This window comes from Dermacentor silvarum, chromosome 10 (genome assembly GCF_013339745.2).
Source record: "Dermacentor silvarum isolate Dsil-2018 chromosome 10, BIME_Dsil_1.4, whole genome shotgun sequence".
In the NCBI taxonomy this organism is placed as follows: Eukaryota; Metazoa; Arthropoda; class Arachnida; order Ixodida; family Ixodidae; genus Dermacentor; species Dermacentor silvarum.
Genome location: NC_051163.1, coordinates 97,647,914 through 97,666,575, shown reverse-complemented (window position 1 = coordinate 97,666,575; position 18,662 = coordinate 97,647,914). Strand labels below are relative to the sequence as shown.

The 18,662-nt window shown below is 47.7% G+C and overlaps 1 protein-coding gene and 1 pseudogene across 7 annotated transcripts in view; one reads left to right on the top strand and one right to left on the bottom strand.

Moving 5' to 3' along the window:
- Positions 1-8,792, top strand: part of LOC119466332 (DDB1- and CUL4-associated factor 1) — a 98,335-nt gene extending 89,543 nt beyond the window's left edge. For 2 of the 7 annotated variants that reach the window (XM_049657788.1, XM_049657789.1), the window contains one exon: positions 6,803-8,792. In XM_049657788.1, coding sequence (XP_049513745.1) covers positions 6,803-6,963 — 161 coding nt within the window. In that variant the 3' untranslated portion in view covers positions 6,964-8,792. Of the gene's footprint in view, positions 1-539; positions 611-6,799 lie in introns of all 7 variants that reach the window. The other 5 variants (XM_037726839.2, XM_037726837.2, XM_037726838.2 and 2 more) reach the window with 4 other exon arrangements.
- A 5,939-nt stretch (positions 8,793-14,731) lies between these two features.
- LOC119432088 (U2 spliceosomal RNA) lies at positions 14,732-14,859 on the bottom strand (annotated as a pseudogene).
- Between the last annotated feature and the right edge of the window lie 3,803 nt (positions 14,860-18,662).

Here is an 18,662-nt window from a genome sequence, read left to right as displayed (position 1 = left end):
GTGAGCGAATTGATAGCGAAAAAAAGGCAAATTGAAAAATACAGCACCTACCAGGGTTTTGTAAACATATACAGGACACAAGTCCTGGAACACTGGACATTTTCATGTCCAATTAAAGCCTGAATTCTAATGTTAGTGTGCTAATGAACGTACAGGCGCGGCCACTGCTAGCGGGAACACTGGGAACTCGTGGCAACGCTCCTTAGCAGATGACTCACTATAGCAGACGACTCGCCGAGCTTGTCGCCAGTCGCGTTGATTGCACCTGCGCCGCAAGTCTTTAGAGGCGCCGGTGGTGGGGCTCTCCGCGGAGCGATACCACAACTCCCGTGCTTCCCGCTAGCAGTGGTTTGCAAAGTTCGCGCCATCAATATTGAGCTTTCAATACTCGACATTTTGCCTAATTGCCATGATTTGTCCAGTCGTGCGTATATATCGCTAGTGTTTGTTTCTTAAGCGTAACGTGAGGGAGCGCGTCAATACTGGATGGCTAGAGTAGCATCCTTTCTCTTCTTGCATGCCGACGGAAACCTCGAAAGAAGACAGCTCACTGATTCAGTTGGTCGCTGAGGTGGCTTTGTATTGAGTCAAGACACGGCATGCATTGAAGGTGCGGCTTCGTTTCTTTCTTCATCATCTTCATCGACTCGCTTAGGATCAGCCACCATCCGCATATCGGCTCGCGTTAGCAGTTGCAGTTTCAGAGGAACTAAAAGAACTTCGAGGGTCCCGGTATTTCTTACACTTGTTTCTTTCACCTGTGCTAAAGAGTTTCTGCCATTGTTAAGTCATAGAGCCCGGAAAAATCGCTGTTGTGCAAATGTGCAGCAGGCCTTGCATCACCGTAGCATGTGGGCAGGAAGTCGCCCTATGCTGTAGAGTTGTGCAGCTGTACGAACTTTACATCAATATGTCATCTGTTAGCCTGCCGTACATGCGGTATGGAAAGACTAATATCTTTGCGTGAACATGGGTTTTTGATTGGACTGTCCAGTGCTGTAACGATATTATAATTGTGTAGAAAGTCTGCGCTACTTGGATGGCGCAGGAATGTGAGGACTATGCATGCGATAGCCTAACGAAGTCACAATTATGCTTTCACGTGCTTGTCATGTCCACTTGTTAATCGCTAATACTCAGGTCCCTGTCGTATTTTATCTAAATGGTACAAATTGTCTCTTGAGCTATTTCTGTACGTAAGTCACCGATTATTCTACATGTAAGATAAAATTTTATGTATTGCCACAACCAACTGATATTGGAATAATTGGTGTAATAGATATTCATTTGAATAGGTTACACACATAACCTTTTGAAATCCAGAAGCTTCTGACATGAATGCATGGCATCAAGTGTAGAATAGCAGTCATGCTCATCATAATGAGCAAAGCGTAGCAAACATTGCTCTGCTGTCTGCGTGCATGTGTGTGTGTGTGTGCACACACGCACGCACTTTTTCCCCTGGTTATTAATGCAATGCATTCCCATGATGTATCATAATAGGTAACGTTTATAGAAGTTTGAGTGCATATACGTTCTAGTTAAGTAAATTGAGGTGTAGTATGCGATGCTACAAGGCTGCCTAGATCTGTTTTTGTGAACTGTTGAAGGCATGCTGTACGTTTTCTTTGTGTGTCATGCATGCAAACGTAGTGAGTAGCTGTTTTGCTAACCCCTTTTCTCTAATGTGACAGAAGGGGCGAAATCCGGCAAGTCAGTAGTATCTTTTAACATGGGACGTTCTTTATTAATGCATTTGATGTTGCTTCTCTTTGGAGTGAAAAGCATTTGGTGTGTGCTTGTGTGTGTGTCCACAGGCTGCCTCATTTCTGTTGGGCAATAGGCAATTGTTAGACCCCAATAAAAAAAAATGAAGCCGTGCTACGCGTTCAGATTACCCTTTTGGAATTCTCTCTGGCAAAAGACACTCTATTACCAATATAAATCATGATACATTTGTTGCACACAAACTGTGCACTGTGTGATGCCATGAATACCAACGCAAATCCTGGTGTCCACAAACAGGCTAGACTCCAACTGCTTTCTATTCCTTGCCGATTGGAGGGCAGCACTGCCACTTTGATTGAAGTACTGTGATATGTGCAGCATTATTAGGTAGCCACATCAGTGTGCTGTGTGCGCAATGTTTTGCAGGACTCGTAGTGACTTGTGTGCATCAGAGACCCCCGTAAATGTGTGCTGCAATGCGCGCACCGCATGCAAATTGCATACCGGAAGGGCACTTTTAAGAGCTGTAGCTCTTAAAATGAGACTGCAAATCGCTTTGATGTGTGGGTGCCCGTCTTGTGCGTGTTTGTTGTGTGTACCATGTCACCTTTCCAGGAAAGTATGTGTGTTATGATTTGGTGTCAAGGCAGGGGCAAAAGCTTCAGCATCCAAGTGCGAAGAATTGCCAAGGGCAACCAACAAACAATATCCTTTGTGAGCATGTGAAATGGCATGTGCTTAGGGCATGTCGCGAGCAAACATATTCTTTCAACGTTCAAAGAACAGAATGCCCTGTGTGGCTGCTGCACATTGCCGCTAATGCACAAGAGAAACCTGCTTTTGAGAAGTTCGTATTTTGCGTGACAAATGGGCTGGGTGGCGTCTTGGTGTCTTGCGATAACATAGTAGTCATTGAAACCTTGGTCATGCTCCTTCAGATTTTCAATCCCATTTGCCGATTACCGTTTCATAATGAAGTGAAGCACGCTATTTGAAGTCTGTTAGATGTTTATTTGAAGTCTGTAAGGCGAAAGGCACTGAAGCGGACAGGGTTTCCCCCAGCACTTGTTTGCCGCCTGAGTCGCTAAGTCGCACTATTGCATCACAGTGGCTGGTTGAGGCCACCTACTGAGCACAATTGTCCAAGATGCCAGTGGTGAATGTGAACTTGTGTCAATAGTACAATGCAAATGCACTAAAAATACGATGACATGAAGCCTATGACATGAAGCCTGACATGACATGACAACTATGACATGAAGCCATTGAGCGCAATATGGAAGCACTCGTTGCTTATGCTGCCTCAAATCTCTTCTGCAGTTGCTTACTTATCTAAGCCCAAGAATAATCCGCGGAGTTGGCCCGAGCTAATTTTATTGTGCAGTGTTGTCTTAATTGGTCTGGCAGGATATTTTGTTGCGAGGTAATGTTGGCCGGCCTGCTGTGAAGCCTAATGTCTCATACAAGGTCTTTCAGTGAAAATTAATTATATTCTTAGCGGTAGTGCGCTGAAGTTTTGTCTTTAAAACATAAACCACTGCAGTTCTTTGGAGTTGTGTGATAATCACTGATAAAGTTTGTTGCCTATAAGCCTTTTGATCAAGAACTTCAGTGCGCATGAAATTAGATGCATAATTAAAGCTAGCCGTTACTCAAGTCTGTTTATATTTAATTTAGCACCAGTTTTCACATAACCTATTCCCTGCTGCAGTGAAATCTACTCAGATTCTGCAAAGCGCTTTCCAACACTGGGCAGAGTAGCCTTTCTGGTGACCCATGTGAAGTACTAATGTGTTTCATAGAACGTTGTGCAGATGCACGTCGAAATTGATGCTAGTGCCAGGATTTCTGGTATAAATGGGCGTGTCTTGAGCATTCGATGGCTTAAGCAGCACATTTACATGTACACCGACGTCCTTAATTTCGGTACATCATTTGTGAATTTTTGTTAATTAACCCTTCAAGGACCAGTACAAAAAATCACAGTAACTTTTAAAAAGAAACTTTATTTCTGCAAATAACTCGGAGGATTTGTAAAAGCAGCATTTTAAAGTTGTGTTAGAAAGGGCATGGTTTACCTTTTGCCTTTAGTAGTGCACACAAACCATTTTACAAAAAATAAACGTATACAATATTGCATCTTGCAGAACTATAGAAGGCTCCTGTAAAAGAAACAGGTACTTTGCCCATAGAAGGCCTTTTTTGTGTGTGGGTTTAACGCACAGAAATATGGTATTGTCTACGTCTATGCTAGAGTAGGGGAGCATTTTCAATGTCAAGTGTAGCGCATGCAGTAGCAAAAAGAAATGCCTTGTTCAAGTAGTTTTCCTTGAAAAAAGTTGTCGCAGTTTCACCTGAAAGGTGAAGCATCAATTGCGATAGCAAATTTGTAGAGCTATACGGAGTAATGATATTAGCTTTATCAGCTGTATAAACTTGGACATGCAGCAGCACCGGCAACACGCAGAACTGTTGTCGACGCCGTCGGCGTTCGCTCAAAATGCGTGCGGCGTTGGTGACTGTTGCCGGAGCCTCTGATATAAATAGGCACTTGGTGCCGCAGCTAAACGTCGCCTCCCTTCCCCCCCTCCCCCACGGCCTCAAGCGCATCGGAAGAAGGCGCGTTTGCTCTACATATATGGTGATTGTAAAGGAGGAAAGAGACGCCTACTTCTGCAGCCCTTAAGGAAGCACGGCGCAGAACGCGCGTTTGTTCTCCGCCGTGCGTTCACTCCCCGTGAAAGAGCGCGTCCCTCGCGCCCTTTCACTCGCACATACAGCGTTCGGCGGCGCGCGGCCACGATTTCATCTCCATTGACGTCATACGGAACCTCACGGCGACGCCGACGGCAGAAATCTGCTTTTGAGTGTCCAAATAATTGCTATCGCAATAAAAGCTACTTGTGCTACTGGTGTTTATTTATTTACAATACTGTTAAGCCCTTATGGGCTTTTACTAGGTGGTAATCATACCAACACAACATTAACAAATTACGAGAAATACAATTCAATTTTATGCTCAAAGGATGTCAAGCAGTCACCATCATGCAGTGGATACCATAATGCAGTGGCACACGCAGCAGTGGATGAGCTTGAGCCATTTTCAAAACTGTGTCAACAGTCAAGGCTATTTGTGATGGGCTGAGCTCGTGTTCCGCACTATCAGCAAGTACAAATGCTCAACCAATTCAGCTCATCTTCTAGAACGAAAGGGTTATTGAGCTTGTTTGTCATCATCTCACAATTCCTTCGCTGCCGCAAATAGTGCATCTTCAGTAAGAAACAAATTTATTATTCTTGTCCAAAGAATACACTGCACTGAGACATGCGGTATGCTTACAGTTGTGTGGTACACAGAATTATTATTATTATTATTATTGATACTGCAATCCCAGAAAGGGATTTTTGCAGCGTGGGCATACAGATACAAGCCCTGATCAAATATTCACACAAAAATACAGAAAAACAAAGGCTGCAAAGCCGCAAATGATTAGTAAACCTCTTCACATTGTTGTAGAACGTTCTTTTTTATAAAATTTTGTCTTGCCGTTGTTCGACAGTGTCCTGTTCCCTGTTGTTCTGCAGACATGTTTTCTTGTGCAGACATGTTGTGCCTCAATGTTGTGTAGCACTTCACGCTGCTGTTTTTCTGCAATTGGCAGCAGCAGCCAAAGGGGTTGAAAATATTTAGATTGCTCGCAGAACTGGGATAACTTGAGTGTTGCTTTTGTTGTGAGACCATTTCAGAGGATTTCACTCAAATGTTCACTTAGCCGAAAGGCTCTTTTCAGCTTTGAGGTTGGGAACCACGATAAGTGATTCCTGCTCATCTGAGGGCCACATCTGCCGTCATGCCAAACTTGGGTTGTGTTTATTTGCTGCTAATAATGTTTGATAAAGGTATTGCTTAGTTGGTCATTTTTGTTTCGCAGTGCTTGAACCTCTTCCGTGTAACACCATTATTCCGAAATCTGGCCAAAAATTGCTGAATTCTTTAATGTGGAATCATTCATGAAAGGCAGTGTATACAATATTTAAGCATTTTTTAAATTTCAACCGATTCCTTGCAAAAAGTGAATTTTAACCGTAGTACATGAGAAAACAAAATGCATTGCCGACGAGAAAATAAAAATTGCAAGAGAATAAAAATACTGTAGATGAGCCGAGTTCGTCCTTAGCCGTTTTTACCAGAAAGGCATGTAAGAACCCAGCTCGTGAATGGCACGGAAAGGGCAAGACAATGTGGACGGTGTAAAGCCATGGCAGCAGTTGGCATTTCCTGTGCCGAAACATTTTGCAACTGAAAACAAATGAAACTTGGGTAATAATAGAGCTTGGAAGAAGTATCGTGTGTGGGGTAACAAAGTTTCAGAAGGAGGCACTATTGAAGGAACAATGTTTCATTGATGTTACACTGTCACAGCAGATGTAGTGTGCAATAGAAAATGCTGGGGATGCCCAATGTTGGCATTGTACTGGTTGTTTTGGAAACCTAATTCCCTGCACCAGGTGCACTTCAGAAGTTTCCGAGCTATGCCTGTGTGGCTTGGAACAGTCCCTTTGCCTGCCGCTGTATTTTGTTATTCTCATCACCTGTTGTGGTTCCACAATCCACTGCTAACCGACTGTAGTGAAGGAGCAGGAACCATATTCCGGGTTGATCACTTTTGGTGAAGCCACTCCAAGGTCGCATTTCTTTTGATATCTCATAGTAGTCTATTGTCTACGGTGATCTTATTTTGAGATGTGTATAAACTCCAGTCAGCACTTTCGGTGGATGCAGTAAGCAAGGAACATGGAATAATAATTAGTGTTAATGAATGTGCATCTTGTCGAGTGCTTAAATCCATTGTGTAGCAGAGGTAGTGGAAAAAGAATGAATGTTGATGAAAACATTTTGTAATGCGGTATTTCTTCTATTCTTTGCTCTGTGTTGACGACATGAAACATGCCACTTGTTTCTGTAAGCCTGTTGAATTACTTTTTTTTTTTTTTTTTTACTGTGCCATTTGTTAACGCCTGCCTAATCTACACATTCTTGTTTCTTTCCCCATTTTGGTTCACAACTCAGTAGAAGACATGGAAGCCGACGAGCATGATAACGAAGACGACGATGACGATGGTGATGACGTGGCGTTCAGCCTCTCGGACGTGAGCGAGGATGGACCCGACGATTCGGATGATTCCGATGATTCTGACGGAGACCAGGTACTTTTTGCGCTGAACGAAATCTGAGCTGGGAAGTGCCACAAGTCATGGCCGCAGCAGCAAACCCGGTGTTTCGCGGAGTGTGAAGAGGAGAGAGAAAAAAACAACTGTCTTTTAATTTATATAGATTTGTAAGATACTACGACGTGACTACGGCTGGCTGGCAGAGAGGACAGTCTGCTTACTGTGATTGATTTCTCTTCCCGTCTTTTTGTAACTCAAGATTACGAGCTGCAGTGATGGACCGTCAGTGTGCGGCAACGCGCTTGTGTTTTTCTCGTGACGCGTCGACAGGACTCGCCGTCATGCCTATGCCGTGATGCTGATGTCTGCGCAAGTACCGAAGACAAGATTTTTCGTTCTCCCCTGCCCAGCCCTCCTTGCATTCTTTAGACCACCTCTCCCACCACTTTCTTTACCAAGTTGCAGACACCACGCTCCCGTTTTTTTTATTATTTTTTTATCGGCAGCACAGGCTGTCATGCGAGCTGTGGTTACTATCAGGCCGCTAAATACCTCATGTGCTCCCCTGCCATATGCATGTGCGTTCCCGTTTTGCTTGTTGCGTTTCCTTGCCACCAGCCCGCACGTTTCCCCGTTGCGTGCTTTCTTAATTTCTAATTTGTTGCATTCCATGCTGACAAAATCTCGCTCACTGGGCTGAAGAAAGCTTGTGCGAGCGTTAGATTGACAAAATTGTAGGTACAGTCAAACGCCTTTATAACAAAATGCTAGGGCCCTCCAAAATCCGTAGTGTTACGGTTCACTTCGTTGTAAATCACACACCGTATGCTCTCCAGAGCAGGCTAAGCAAGTTGAGCAAAAAATAAAATATTTATGATGGATTACTATGCATTCAATTAAACAAGTCTGAAAGTTTGTCTTGTATATTTCGTTCAGAGGAATGTGCTACTGCAGCGGACCTCGTGGCATCAAAGTTTACAGCACGCTTTGCGACAAAGCCTAGGAGAGTGATATAAGGTATAGCTGCGCAACGTTGAATGCCGCTTTTGCCTACCTTGTCAAGATTCTTGATTCATCTTCAGGCTCTTCATTACTGCTGCCTTCAGGTACCTTCGCCTCTTTCCTATCTTTGATGGCCTAACTATGTCGTCCATCGCTGTTTTTAGCAGGCCATCATATCAATTGCGACGTATTCATTGGCCAGAACACCTGCTGCTGCTGCATTGAAACAAGTACAAGTTGAGCAATTCCTGGAGCTATGCAGCAGTACTTGCAACACTCACTGTCAATTGCGTTCGCTGTTCGCATGCGAAACTCTAAGCACATGCTTTTGTTGCAAAGCGACAAATTGGATCTCCGGGACACCTCAGTTCCTACGTTGTACAGGCAGATTCGTTGTAGTACCCTTCGCTGTAGAGATCTTCACAATACTTATGAAAGACAGGAATTCGGCCCGGATGTAAATAAAGAACCCTGCATTATATGGGTCATTTTGGTGTAGAGGCGTTAGACTGCTTTTCCCCTTCTGATCCCTTTTTTTTTTTTTTTGCCTGTTCTTCTATTATGTTGCCTGCACCCGTTTCGCTTTATTTTGTTTCTTCCTTTTCCTGTTGAGCAACAAGTTTTCCCCAACTGCAGCTGGCGAGGTGACGAAGCAGCGAAGGTGTGCGCCGTGGCTTGCCGTGGATGGGTGGAGCGGTGGCGCCGTGGTGAATAAATGCGTTATGGCCCCCACATTGCTTTTATGTCGGGCGTCGGATGGACTGACAGAAAACTGCGTGCTTGTGTTCCTTGTGCACGAATGAAACCGAGTTCACGGCGTGCCTGTCACTTGTCTCGGAACACCGTGGAAATACCTGTTCTCGAAAGTGATTAAAACATCTTTTTTACTCGAGTCTTGCAGAGGCCTGCTTTCTTTGTCCGACAATTGTGTCCGTCACAGAATGGTGCACGACTTCATGACCCTCTGGGTGGGTCATAAATTATTTCGGAGGAGTGATCTTCAAGTCCTCAATGCCTGCTGCCAAATAAGCCTTGAAGCGAGGCCATTAAACAGATGGCGTTTGAGAATGCCACACTAGCCCACACACAGCTTTCATGTTTCCAAATTAAAAGTGAATGTATCGTAACCTAAAGTTGCCATACTGCCCGACATGTGTTTCATGGCCATTGGTAAATTTTATTTTGATGTAGTTGCCCATGGGCATGTAATAAAATCGGTCGGTTGGCTCACTTTTATGAGAGAATGTGGCAGAGTTGCTGTATCGCGACAACCCTTGCGTGGGAGGAGTTGGGGGAGTGTCCGACTGCTTAATTTTTGATGTGTTAGCATAGGAGTGTCAGTGGGAAAAAAGTATGTGTGGATGGGAGAGTTTACTGCACGCGTGTGTGTTCGCCAAGAGCCGAAATGAAGAAGGTAGATGATGGACTAGATAAAATGGGTAATTTCTGCAGTAGAAAACGGAAGCAGGTCGACTCGGCTTGTTGGGCTGGATTATGCCTGTCAAGTTAAAACGCTAGCCAGTAGAGCTGAAAGAGTGTCGAGTCTGGCTGAGTCAGCCCGACTGCATATGGGTAGGTTGACCCAGCCCGACCCATTTGCAGTGTACGGGTTGGGCCCGCCAGCGCCGAGACCTTCGCGGAACCACTGTGACGACGCGATTGATGCGCCGGCAGCGGGAACAGCATCGGGACAAGGCCAAGATAAGGCACTATGCAGTATAACCTCGTGGTAGCGATAAGATCCATGAAATACGCATAGAGCTGTTGCAGACGGCAGTGGGAACCCAGTTCGAATTCGTTGATGTCTCGGCTCGACGCTGTCCAGACTTGTCAGAAGCCTCGCATGAGGCCAGCTGAATAATTTATTTTACAATAAAGTTTATTCACTCACTCAGAAGCGAGTTAGTGTAAGCGCGGTCCTGATTTCCGACTCGACCCACTGGCGTCGGACCAATCGGAGCACACGGTTTGTCAGAGCGTCTCCCCGACGAGAAAGGGCGCCTCGATGCCAGCGCCGCCGACGGCTTTTAGGGACTTTACGGCGAGAGGGCTCGTCGCGACACCCCGTGGCGACTGCCGCACGTGGTGGTGGTGGGGCGTTGTAACCACGTGCGGGTTTAGCCTGCCGATCGACGTCTTTCTCACTGAGGTATTCACCATCAGTCGAACAGTTCAGCGTTCTTAAATATATAAGAAGGCGTGAAGCTTCCTTGCGGGCTTAGACCAGATCTTGCCGGAGACGCAAGGTGTCGACGCATATCTGGGAGTTCGTGTGTTGCCGCGACCCGACCTAGCAGTCCACTTGTACCATAGAGAAACCTACGTAGTTCCTATATGTTTATCTGTACTTGTACTGCCATGCCTCAGCTTCGGAGCTTGTTTATATCCAGGCATATGTTTGTCTCCACGCTGGCAACCAATGTCTTAAAATTCTGGAAACGTTTGCCATCGGTTATCATCTACAGCTAGCGCAGAGCGCCTCATTGGCAGCCACTGCCGTCATCAGCGTGACCAAGCGCGGCGAGTGCCGTGGCTCCAGGCGCGTGCATCGTTAGCACTTGGAAGGCAGGCGCCACGTCACCGCTGCGCGTTCAATAACCACCGCTTCGTGATCACTGTAGCAGTGTCTGACGGTACGTTTCTTCACAGCGCCAACGCATCGTGCCTCGTGCAAGAGCTGCTGTGGCGCTTGAAGCGAGTAGTCTTGACGCCGCGTGCTCTTGTGTCTTGTCGACAGTTTTAGATCTAGGGCCGTATTACGTATACCATTTCATTTCCTTTTCATCATTGACTCGGACATGACTCGTACGCCGCTGTTATCGCCAGTACTGGCCACTCGGTGTGCCACGCGTGATAAATGGATGATAAATGAAAATAGAACGTCGCAAAACATACACCCTGCGCATTCCGCCGATCAGGCACAAGCGCTTTTGTTCGGCACGGTCTCCGCACCCGTGCACTCTGGTACAACTGTGCCGGACATATCTGTGGTAGCCAAGGCCAGGCGAGACAGGTCGGAGAAAAAAAGGCGGGCCTTCAGAGTATTCGTACAACCGTGACATATGCATTTGTCTACCACACGCGTCTCCTGCCAACGTGGTTCCTCGAATCCTCATGTCACCTCGCCTTGCCCCGCGCTGTGTGCCGTAACGCAATAGACAGATGATGTAATCAGGACAGCGTGCTTGTAATGAGACTGCAGTTCTAGGTGAGTGGAATTTCGTTATCCTGGCATTAGAGCGCCCGTCGGCCCAATTGCTGGTTGAAGTACTAGCTTTCACAGATATACTCGGATGCTTATACGTAGGGTGACTGAAAAGTTATCGGCCTATGTAATAGACAGTTTTAGCAGAGCGCCGCTTACGCTCCGCTCAGATTTCATGCTCCGAGATGCTGCAGGGAACCGCGTAGATTTCGCATTTAAAAAGCGCGTCTTGCAGAGACGCGAGCGACGTGCTATCAACTCGTCTGCAAAACCATAGGCAAAACGATGAAGAGGCCAAGTAGACACGCTGTCACGCTACGCTCAGTCGGCTTTGTAGCGGAGCGAGAGATGCGATCTTCGTTCCGCTGCCCGTATGAGCGTCGTGCGCAAGCGCAATATCGTTCCCGCTAAGCGGTTGTGTGGCATTTGCTAGCATATGCCGGTCTGAGCGGCGCGGACAGCAAGCGCTCAGCGAAAATACTCTAATGAAAGGTGGCGAGATCAATCGTACAGTCAACCACAAAAGTTTGCGGACCACGCGAGCGCGTGCCAGACTGCCTATCCGCGCCACCTAGCGGTACGCCACCTAGCGGCGACAGGGGCGCTCTCCCGGATATGAGCCCTCTTGGTACTCGCCTGCCTGTTACTTTTTTATTCCCGTGCATGACATTGTTAGTTCGTTGTGTTGACGCAGAGCGCTGTCTGCGATAAGACCGCCACATATCTGGCTTGATAGCAGTATCGGAGCAATCACTGCAACCTTTGTCGACTGGTGTGCCAGTGGGTAGATAAGTTTCACGAAGCGCTGCGACGATTTTTTTACGCGACGTTTACTGGCGCACTTTGGTTGGCAGCATCTTGGTCCAATGAGTGTTGCTGCTTCTGCGTCTTGAGAGAAAGGGTAGGGAGGTGTTTCACTGTCATCAAAAATAAAGAAAAAGCGGATGCATAGAAAATTTTCTTTCACACATAGGCGCATCTTCGCATCAGTCGCTGAAAACGTAGTAGAGTTGCTTCAGGCCACGTGGTGATTGCCTATTTGGAAAGATGCCGCTGCGTGTTCCACTTGACGAAAGAAGGCACATTGTGCGTTTATTTATAGAGGGAATACCTCAGCGCGAAATCTGCCGCCGAACCAACAGGAGCCGGACTGCCGTGAATAGGATTATTCAAGCTTTCCGCGACGATGACAGATTCACAGATATGGAGCGCAGTGGGCGTCCAAGGGCCACGACTGAGGAAGAGGACCGCCTGATTACGGCCGCCATCGTGGCTGATCCTTTTCAAAGTGCAGAGGATATCCGAGAAGCGCTCTCGCTCACAGTATCGTCTGAGACTGTAAGAAGAAGGCTGAGTGAGCTTGGCCTGCAGTCTTTCGTAGCAGCACAGAAGCCCTGCCTCTCAGACAGCCAGCTACAAGAACGACTCATGTTCGCTACAGCAATGAAAGATTGGACAACAGAGAAATGGGGCGATGTCATCTTTAGCGACGAGTCAACTTTTTCCACGCGCTGGGACCAACGGAAGCGGGTTTGGCGTCCACTAAACTGCAGGTGTGTTTACAGTGTATTGGCAGTTAATTCACGAAGCTAATTCTGCATCACAACATGTTTCACGTAAAATGAGCTTTTGGACATTACGAGATTTTTCTGTAGTGGTATTATGTTGAAAACATTAACGATTGTTTCATAGTACTACTTACTCTGAAGCTAATTAAAAGCTGCCAGTGGGTCTTTCAGTACTATCTAATGATGTTTGCACGTTTTCTATTGCAACTCTATAACAGCATTATAAAGTTCATACGCAAGAGGAATCACAACATTTTTAGACGCGCCGCTGGAACCCAATTGTATGCTATTTCTTGCAGATATCTGCCTAATTACACACAGTGTTTTATCCAGTGGACGGTGTTCCGTGAGCGTGTGGGGAGCAATCAGCAAAGATGGCCTTGGTCCCCTTGTGCGTCTGGAAGGGCCCTTCACTGCGTCACGGTACTGCGACGTCATCACTAGACACCTCGTTCCGTATGCGCTGGACGGTCCCTTCAGCGACGGCTGCTATTTTTTTCAACACGACCGCAGCCCGATCCATAAAGCACGTATCGTCCAGTCATTGCTAGAAGAACATGCTGTTTGCCAGCTTGAGTGGCCTCCATGTGGCGCCGACTTGAATCCCATAGAAAATGTCTGGGGTATGTTGAAGAAACGGCTGTCCCCACGAGCCAACCGCGGCCGCACGGCCGATACGCTGTGGCAAGCGATCGCACAAGAATGGGAAAGCCTGCGCGGTCGACCGGAGATTACTGAATCTTTGTACGAGTCGATGCCCACACGCATCAATAAGGTGCTAGAAAACGGCGGACATTTCACTTCCTACTAGATCATTGAGAGACCTATGTTTCATGACACTTCTGTAAATGTCTTGTGAATAAATTCATCCCCTTCAGACACGAATTATGATGCACTGTCTGCAAATGCGTCAAATGCGCATGGCATCATTTCAAGACGCCCACTATTACATTCCAAGAAAGAAGACGAAGCAATGTGCTGTTTTGTGCGAGTTTCAGTAAAAAAAAAATAATTAGCGTATAACTCATTATCTAATTATTCTGAAATCCGTCAGCTTCAATGCTTGCATAAAAAGAATCAACTATTAGGCCCGAAACGCATGCACACTTGCTTTTTCGGTTGTATTCGTGTCGACCGGAGAAAAAAAATACTCTTGACGTTGGTCTTGGAACGCGGCACGTCGAACGATTGTCTAACATGGTAGTGTCTCCAGCAAAGTGATCATCTGCAGCAATACGCAGGACAATGAAGTTAACTGACCGCTAGTTGTCCCATCAGGAAGCGGACACGAATGTGCACACTGAGTTTTAGGTCATTTGAAGAAACACGTGGCGTGGGACGCGCCTCCGAAGTTCGAGTCCCCAAACGAGGACGCCGTGTCGCAAAGGGTTATAAAAAGAGTCATCGCACCCGATTATTTCTTATTTTTCTAAATGTAACCACTATAGCAGCGCGGTGGTTCGGGCTTTGCGCAGCGAAACCTGGGCGCAGGCGATCAAATCCCGGCCGCTACTGTCACTTAGCGATGGGGGAGGAACGGAAAAATTCTGCCTACTGACTAAGCATCTGTGTCCCATGGCTGCCTCACCGCTCACTCACGCACTCGCGAAAAAAAAAAAAAAAAAGCGTGGCTACGCGAAAATAGAACTGATAACAGCCGAAGAATACGCTGTCTGATTACTTGTACTGATATTCTGCTCTCAAAATATAAGCAAGTAGCCCTGGCTAACAAAGAGCGCGTCAAATTGAAAGAGATAGGTAGAAAATATTTGCGCACAGTGCGAAAATAGACAGGCCATAGATTTAAGGAGGGATGCGTCTTCAACGTAGCGCTGCTGTCGATCGCTGGTGACGTAGCGGAAGTGTCGCGAAGAGGCTCTTGGCCACGCGCTCGCGTGGTCCGCAAACTTTTGTGGTTGACTGTACATGGCTATTACAGCGAAGCTGTTTACCTCTAGCCCTCGTATACATGCCCGCATGCGTTCCCAAGACGGTGGTACCCTGGCCGGCTTACGTCCGCATCACGGTGTTGTCCGCATTACGGTGCGTGGACAGGAATGCGTGGGCCGATCCCGGAGGTAGTGCAATACCGGGCCGACCCGCGGCAGAAGTGAAGCGGGCTTCAAGCATTCCGCCAACGTCCAAAAATACGTTTCATATATTTGGTTGACAACGGGCAGGGACATGCTAAGAAGACTGCATGGGCTAACCAGTCGAATACGAGTCCAGAAAACAGCAGATTTCTCTACCCCTGAGGGAGAAGATCACGGTGGCCAGCATCCCGAGAAACATGCACCCTTAATACAACAGAGAAAGGAGGCGAGCGAGAGTGCAAGCTCTGCGTAAGGTCTACGAAGGACCAAAACAAGGATAAGTCGGATACGCCGACGCGGCAAAGTACAATGACAGAGCGGCCCACGCTATCAGCATGATCAACGGCCAAGGAAGTAGCAGTGGCTTCGGTAAACACTCCAGACATCGACTGCGCGAAAGGAACGGCGTTAGCCCTGGCGGCCACTACGGGAAAGCGAGAGTAAGATCACATCACAGTCATTACGGACTCACAAACAACATGTAGAAATTACCAAAAGGGCCGCATTTCCAAACAAGCGCTGAGCATCCTCGAGAAACTAGACAACTTTCAAGAACTGTACATTGTGTGGGCCCCGGGACACGAGTCCCTAGCAGGTAATGTAGCGGCTAACGCCGCTGCCCGAGATCACATTCTCCGGGCTATCCCACCGAATTCACGAGCCCCGGTAGCAACACTCCAATTGCTAGTAGATACAGCGTTCGACTGCTGGCGCCACGCTGCGCCGCTCGCGCGTACCGCGTTTCTAGGTGGTTTCTTTCGCCGAGGGCGCTCGAACGCAATCATATGGTTTGCATGAATGCAATCCTGGGAAGCGTGGCTGTATGGCTGAGTGGTTACGGCGATCGCTTCGGGATGATGCGTACGCGTGTTCGAATCGCGCCCTGGCTACAATTTTTTGTCTTAATATCACGCTTTTCCTTTTTTTTCCTCTCTGTTTGCCAGCGCGGTCGCTTGAACCCCGGTGCCAAGGCGGCAGCCGTGGTGTCGGGCGCCGACGCGAAGCGGCGGTCGTTGGGGTGTTGCGGACCGCAGCGTAGCAACACCCCAAATAAAAAAATACTGCTCCAGTCAGGTAGACTGCTCCCTCCCTGATAGTGAGATTATATTTGGATCATCAAAACAGTGATGCGTTTATAATACCACCGATCCCAACAGCAGGCTAGTCACCACCAGTTTCTCCGTCAACGCCTCCTCCGTTCGAACGGCGGCGGCTAGAAACATGGTACGCGCGAGCGGCGCAGCGTGGCGCCAGCGGTCGCGCGCAAAGAGCTTCTAGGGGAAGCTCTTTGTTGTTTGAAGCCAGGACGGGAGTATTGCGGACTAAGATGTACCGAGTCAAGTACCAAGGTATAGACACGTTGTGCTGTGCGTGTGGAGAAGAAGAGGAAACGGCTGAACACCTTATACTTTTCTGTAAAGGGCTTAACCCTACAGTGCAAAGCAACAGGGCTGATTTTTTCAAAGCATTGGGGTTTAGGGACAGTGAAGGCAAAATAGACTTTAAGCGGGTAGAAATAACCAAACAGAGGTTATCTGATTGGTGGATAAAATCAAGGCAGGGGTGAAATTTCACCCACCACAAAGTACAAAATATGTTAATAGTCATGGCTAGGTGGCGTATGCCACCGCCTGATTTAAAGGGTTCAGCCTCATCCATCCATCCATCCATCCATCCATCCATGTATCTACTAGCAATTGGAAATACGCGCCCCGGTAGACCAACACGATAGCGTCCTGAAAAGATACGCCGATATCCTGAGTCATTACAGACTGGGTAGGAGGATCTACCCACCCCCGCATCGCCTGGTGAGCAGGGCCAAGCTATCGGCTCAGGCCCACAGCATCCTGGACTAGGGACGCCGCCCACCTCGGACGATTTTACCGTCTGCTCAATTCTGTAAATAAAGTTTATTCCTCCTCCTCATATCTTGGGTCCAAATAGAACCACGTAAATTCGACGTTGAAACACAAATATATATTTATGAGAAAGTGCACTTAGTGTAGCAAGTTGGCTTTGGTGCGCTTTATTTGTTTTAAATCCTGTTTGACGATAATGAGAGGCGAAAAGAGTGTAGCGACGGCGCCTCTGGACGTGGCCTGCACTTCTGTGGTTATAATGTCACGCGCGTCGGAGGTGCCGGCGCGTCTGCAGCGACAGATAGGAGGTGGGGTGACCTGGGATGCAGTGGAGGTGGGGTGGGGCGGCGGCGTTGTGTCGGCGTAATGTGGTGCCGTATGAAAAAAAAATGCATTATTTCATAATGTATGCAGCCCAAACAGCTTCGCTGGTAATCCGTCCCCATATGAATTTCGCGGCCCCACGATTTTTTTCCCCAACGTAGTCCCATACCACATAATTTTCCCACCGGTGCTGCAGGTCCATTAAACATACTGCATGTCAAAAAGTCGTCCACCACAGCCATGACGTCATCATCTGACGGAAAGTGAGTTTCAGCTGAGTATTGCTTGAGCTTACAGAAAAGATGGAAGTCTGAGGGAGCCAAATTTGGCGCTTAGGGATCGTGTGGAAGCAGTTCGAAGCTACGGGACCACGGAGTAAGATAAACAGGAGCGCCGACTCCGCCGCCGCGCGATGCATTCGCTCGGGACAAACCGTGTTTAACGCGGACGCCGGGGGGTCTAGCTCATGCCTTTGCTCTCTCCCTCCGCTCCTCTTCACGCTTTCGCGGGTGCTTTCTGCTTCCCTTCTACTTATGTTAGGAAGGAAGGAAGGAAAGAGTGGAGAAGCAAAGGCAGGGAGGTTAACCAGTTCAGCACAACCGATTTGCTACCCTACACATGGGAGCGGGATGAGGGGGAATGGAAGACGGGGAGGAGAGAGAGAGCACATAGCACAGCACACTCATCGTCAGTCACAGTCCATCACTCTTGCGTGGTACGTGACATCACTGTCACAGCCGCTTGTCCAAGCCCGTTTCTTTCAAAAACCTAAGTAGTCCCTTCGTCGCCTTCAGCTGCGGTGTCTTCTGTCGACGACACGTGAGAATCGTTTCAATTGACATTGGTCTATTGTCAAGGTGAGCTAGAACGGACGCCAGGGACTGTCTCGGAACATTATATTCAGGACAGTCGCATAGAATGTGTTCTAGCGTCTCCTCGCAAAGACAGGCATTGCAAAAAGCGTTGTCGGCCATTCCAATGAGAAATGAATAAGATTTCGTGAATGCCACCCCTAACCATAAGCGCTAAAGCATAGTGGCCTCTCTTCGGTGGAGTCCAGTTGGCATACAGAGATGCATCAAAGAGGGCAGGTGGTATTGACGATTGCTCCGGTTGGTCTGGCTGCTTGGTGTGCACCTTATATAGAGAGCGTGATCTCCTGTGCAAGCACTCGAGATCTGCTGGCTGCGTCGGACCGTGAGAGTGGTATGGCCTCTTCCTGTGTGTCGTCAAGAGCTGCCTGAGTGGCATTATCGGCGTCTTCGTTCCCTATGACGCCGCAGTGACTGGGAAGCCACTGAAATGTCACGTGGTGTCCTTTCTCATGTGATGTATGGAGTAGGTATCTAATATCGAATACGAGCTGTTTGTATGGTCCGCGACGCAGAGCTGATAGTACAGATTGTAGGGCTGCCTTTGAGTCGCTGAAGATTGACCATTGTCGAGGTGGCTCCCGATTGACGAAACAACGTGCAGAGCGAAGAGCAGCTAGTTCCGCAGAGTTACTGTATAGGCTCCCTTCAGGGAGCCAGAGTTGCGCCACTGTTGCGCCACTATTGAGTTGCGCCAGAGTTGCGCCACTCCAGTGATTCCAGCACCAAGCGCAATTGACATCGGCGCTGTTATTCTTTCTGCTGTTTCTTCGATGCTGCTGGTCGAGAGACGTGTGATCACAATGTATTCTCGGGTGAATTGTAGAACCAATCTCATA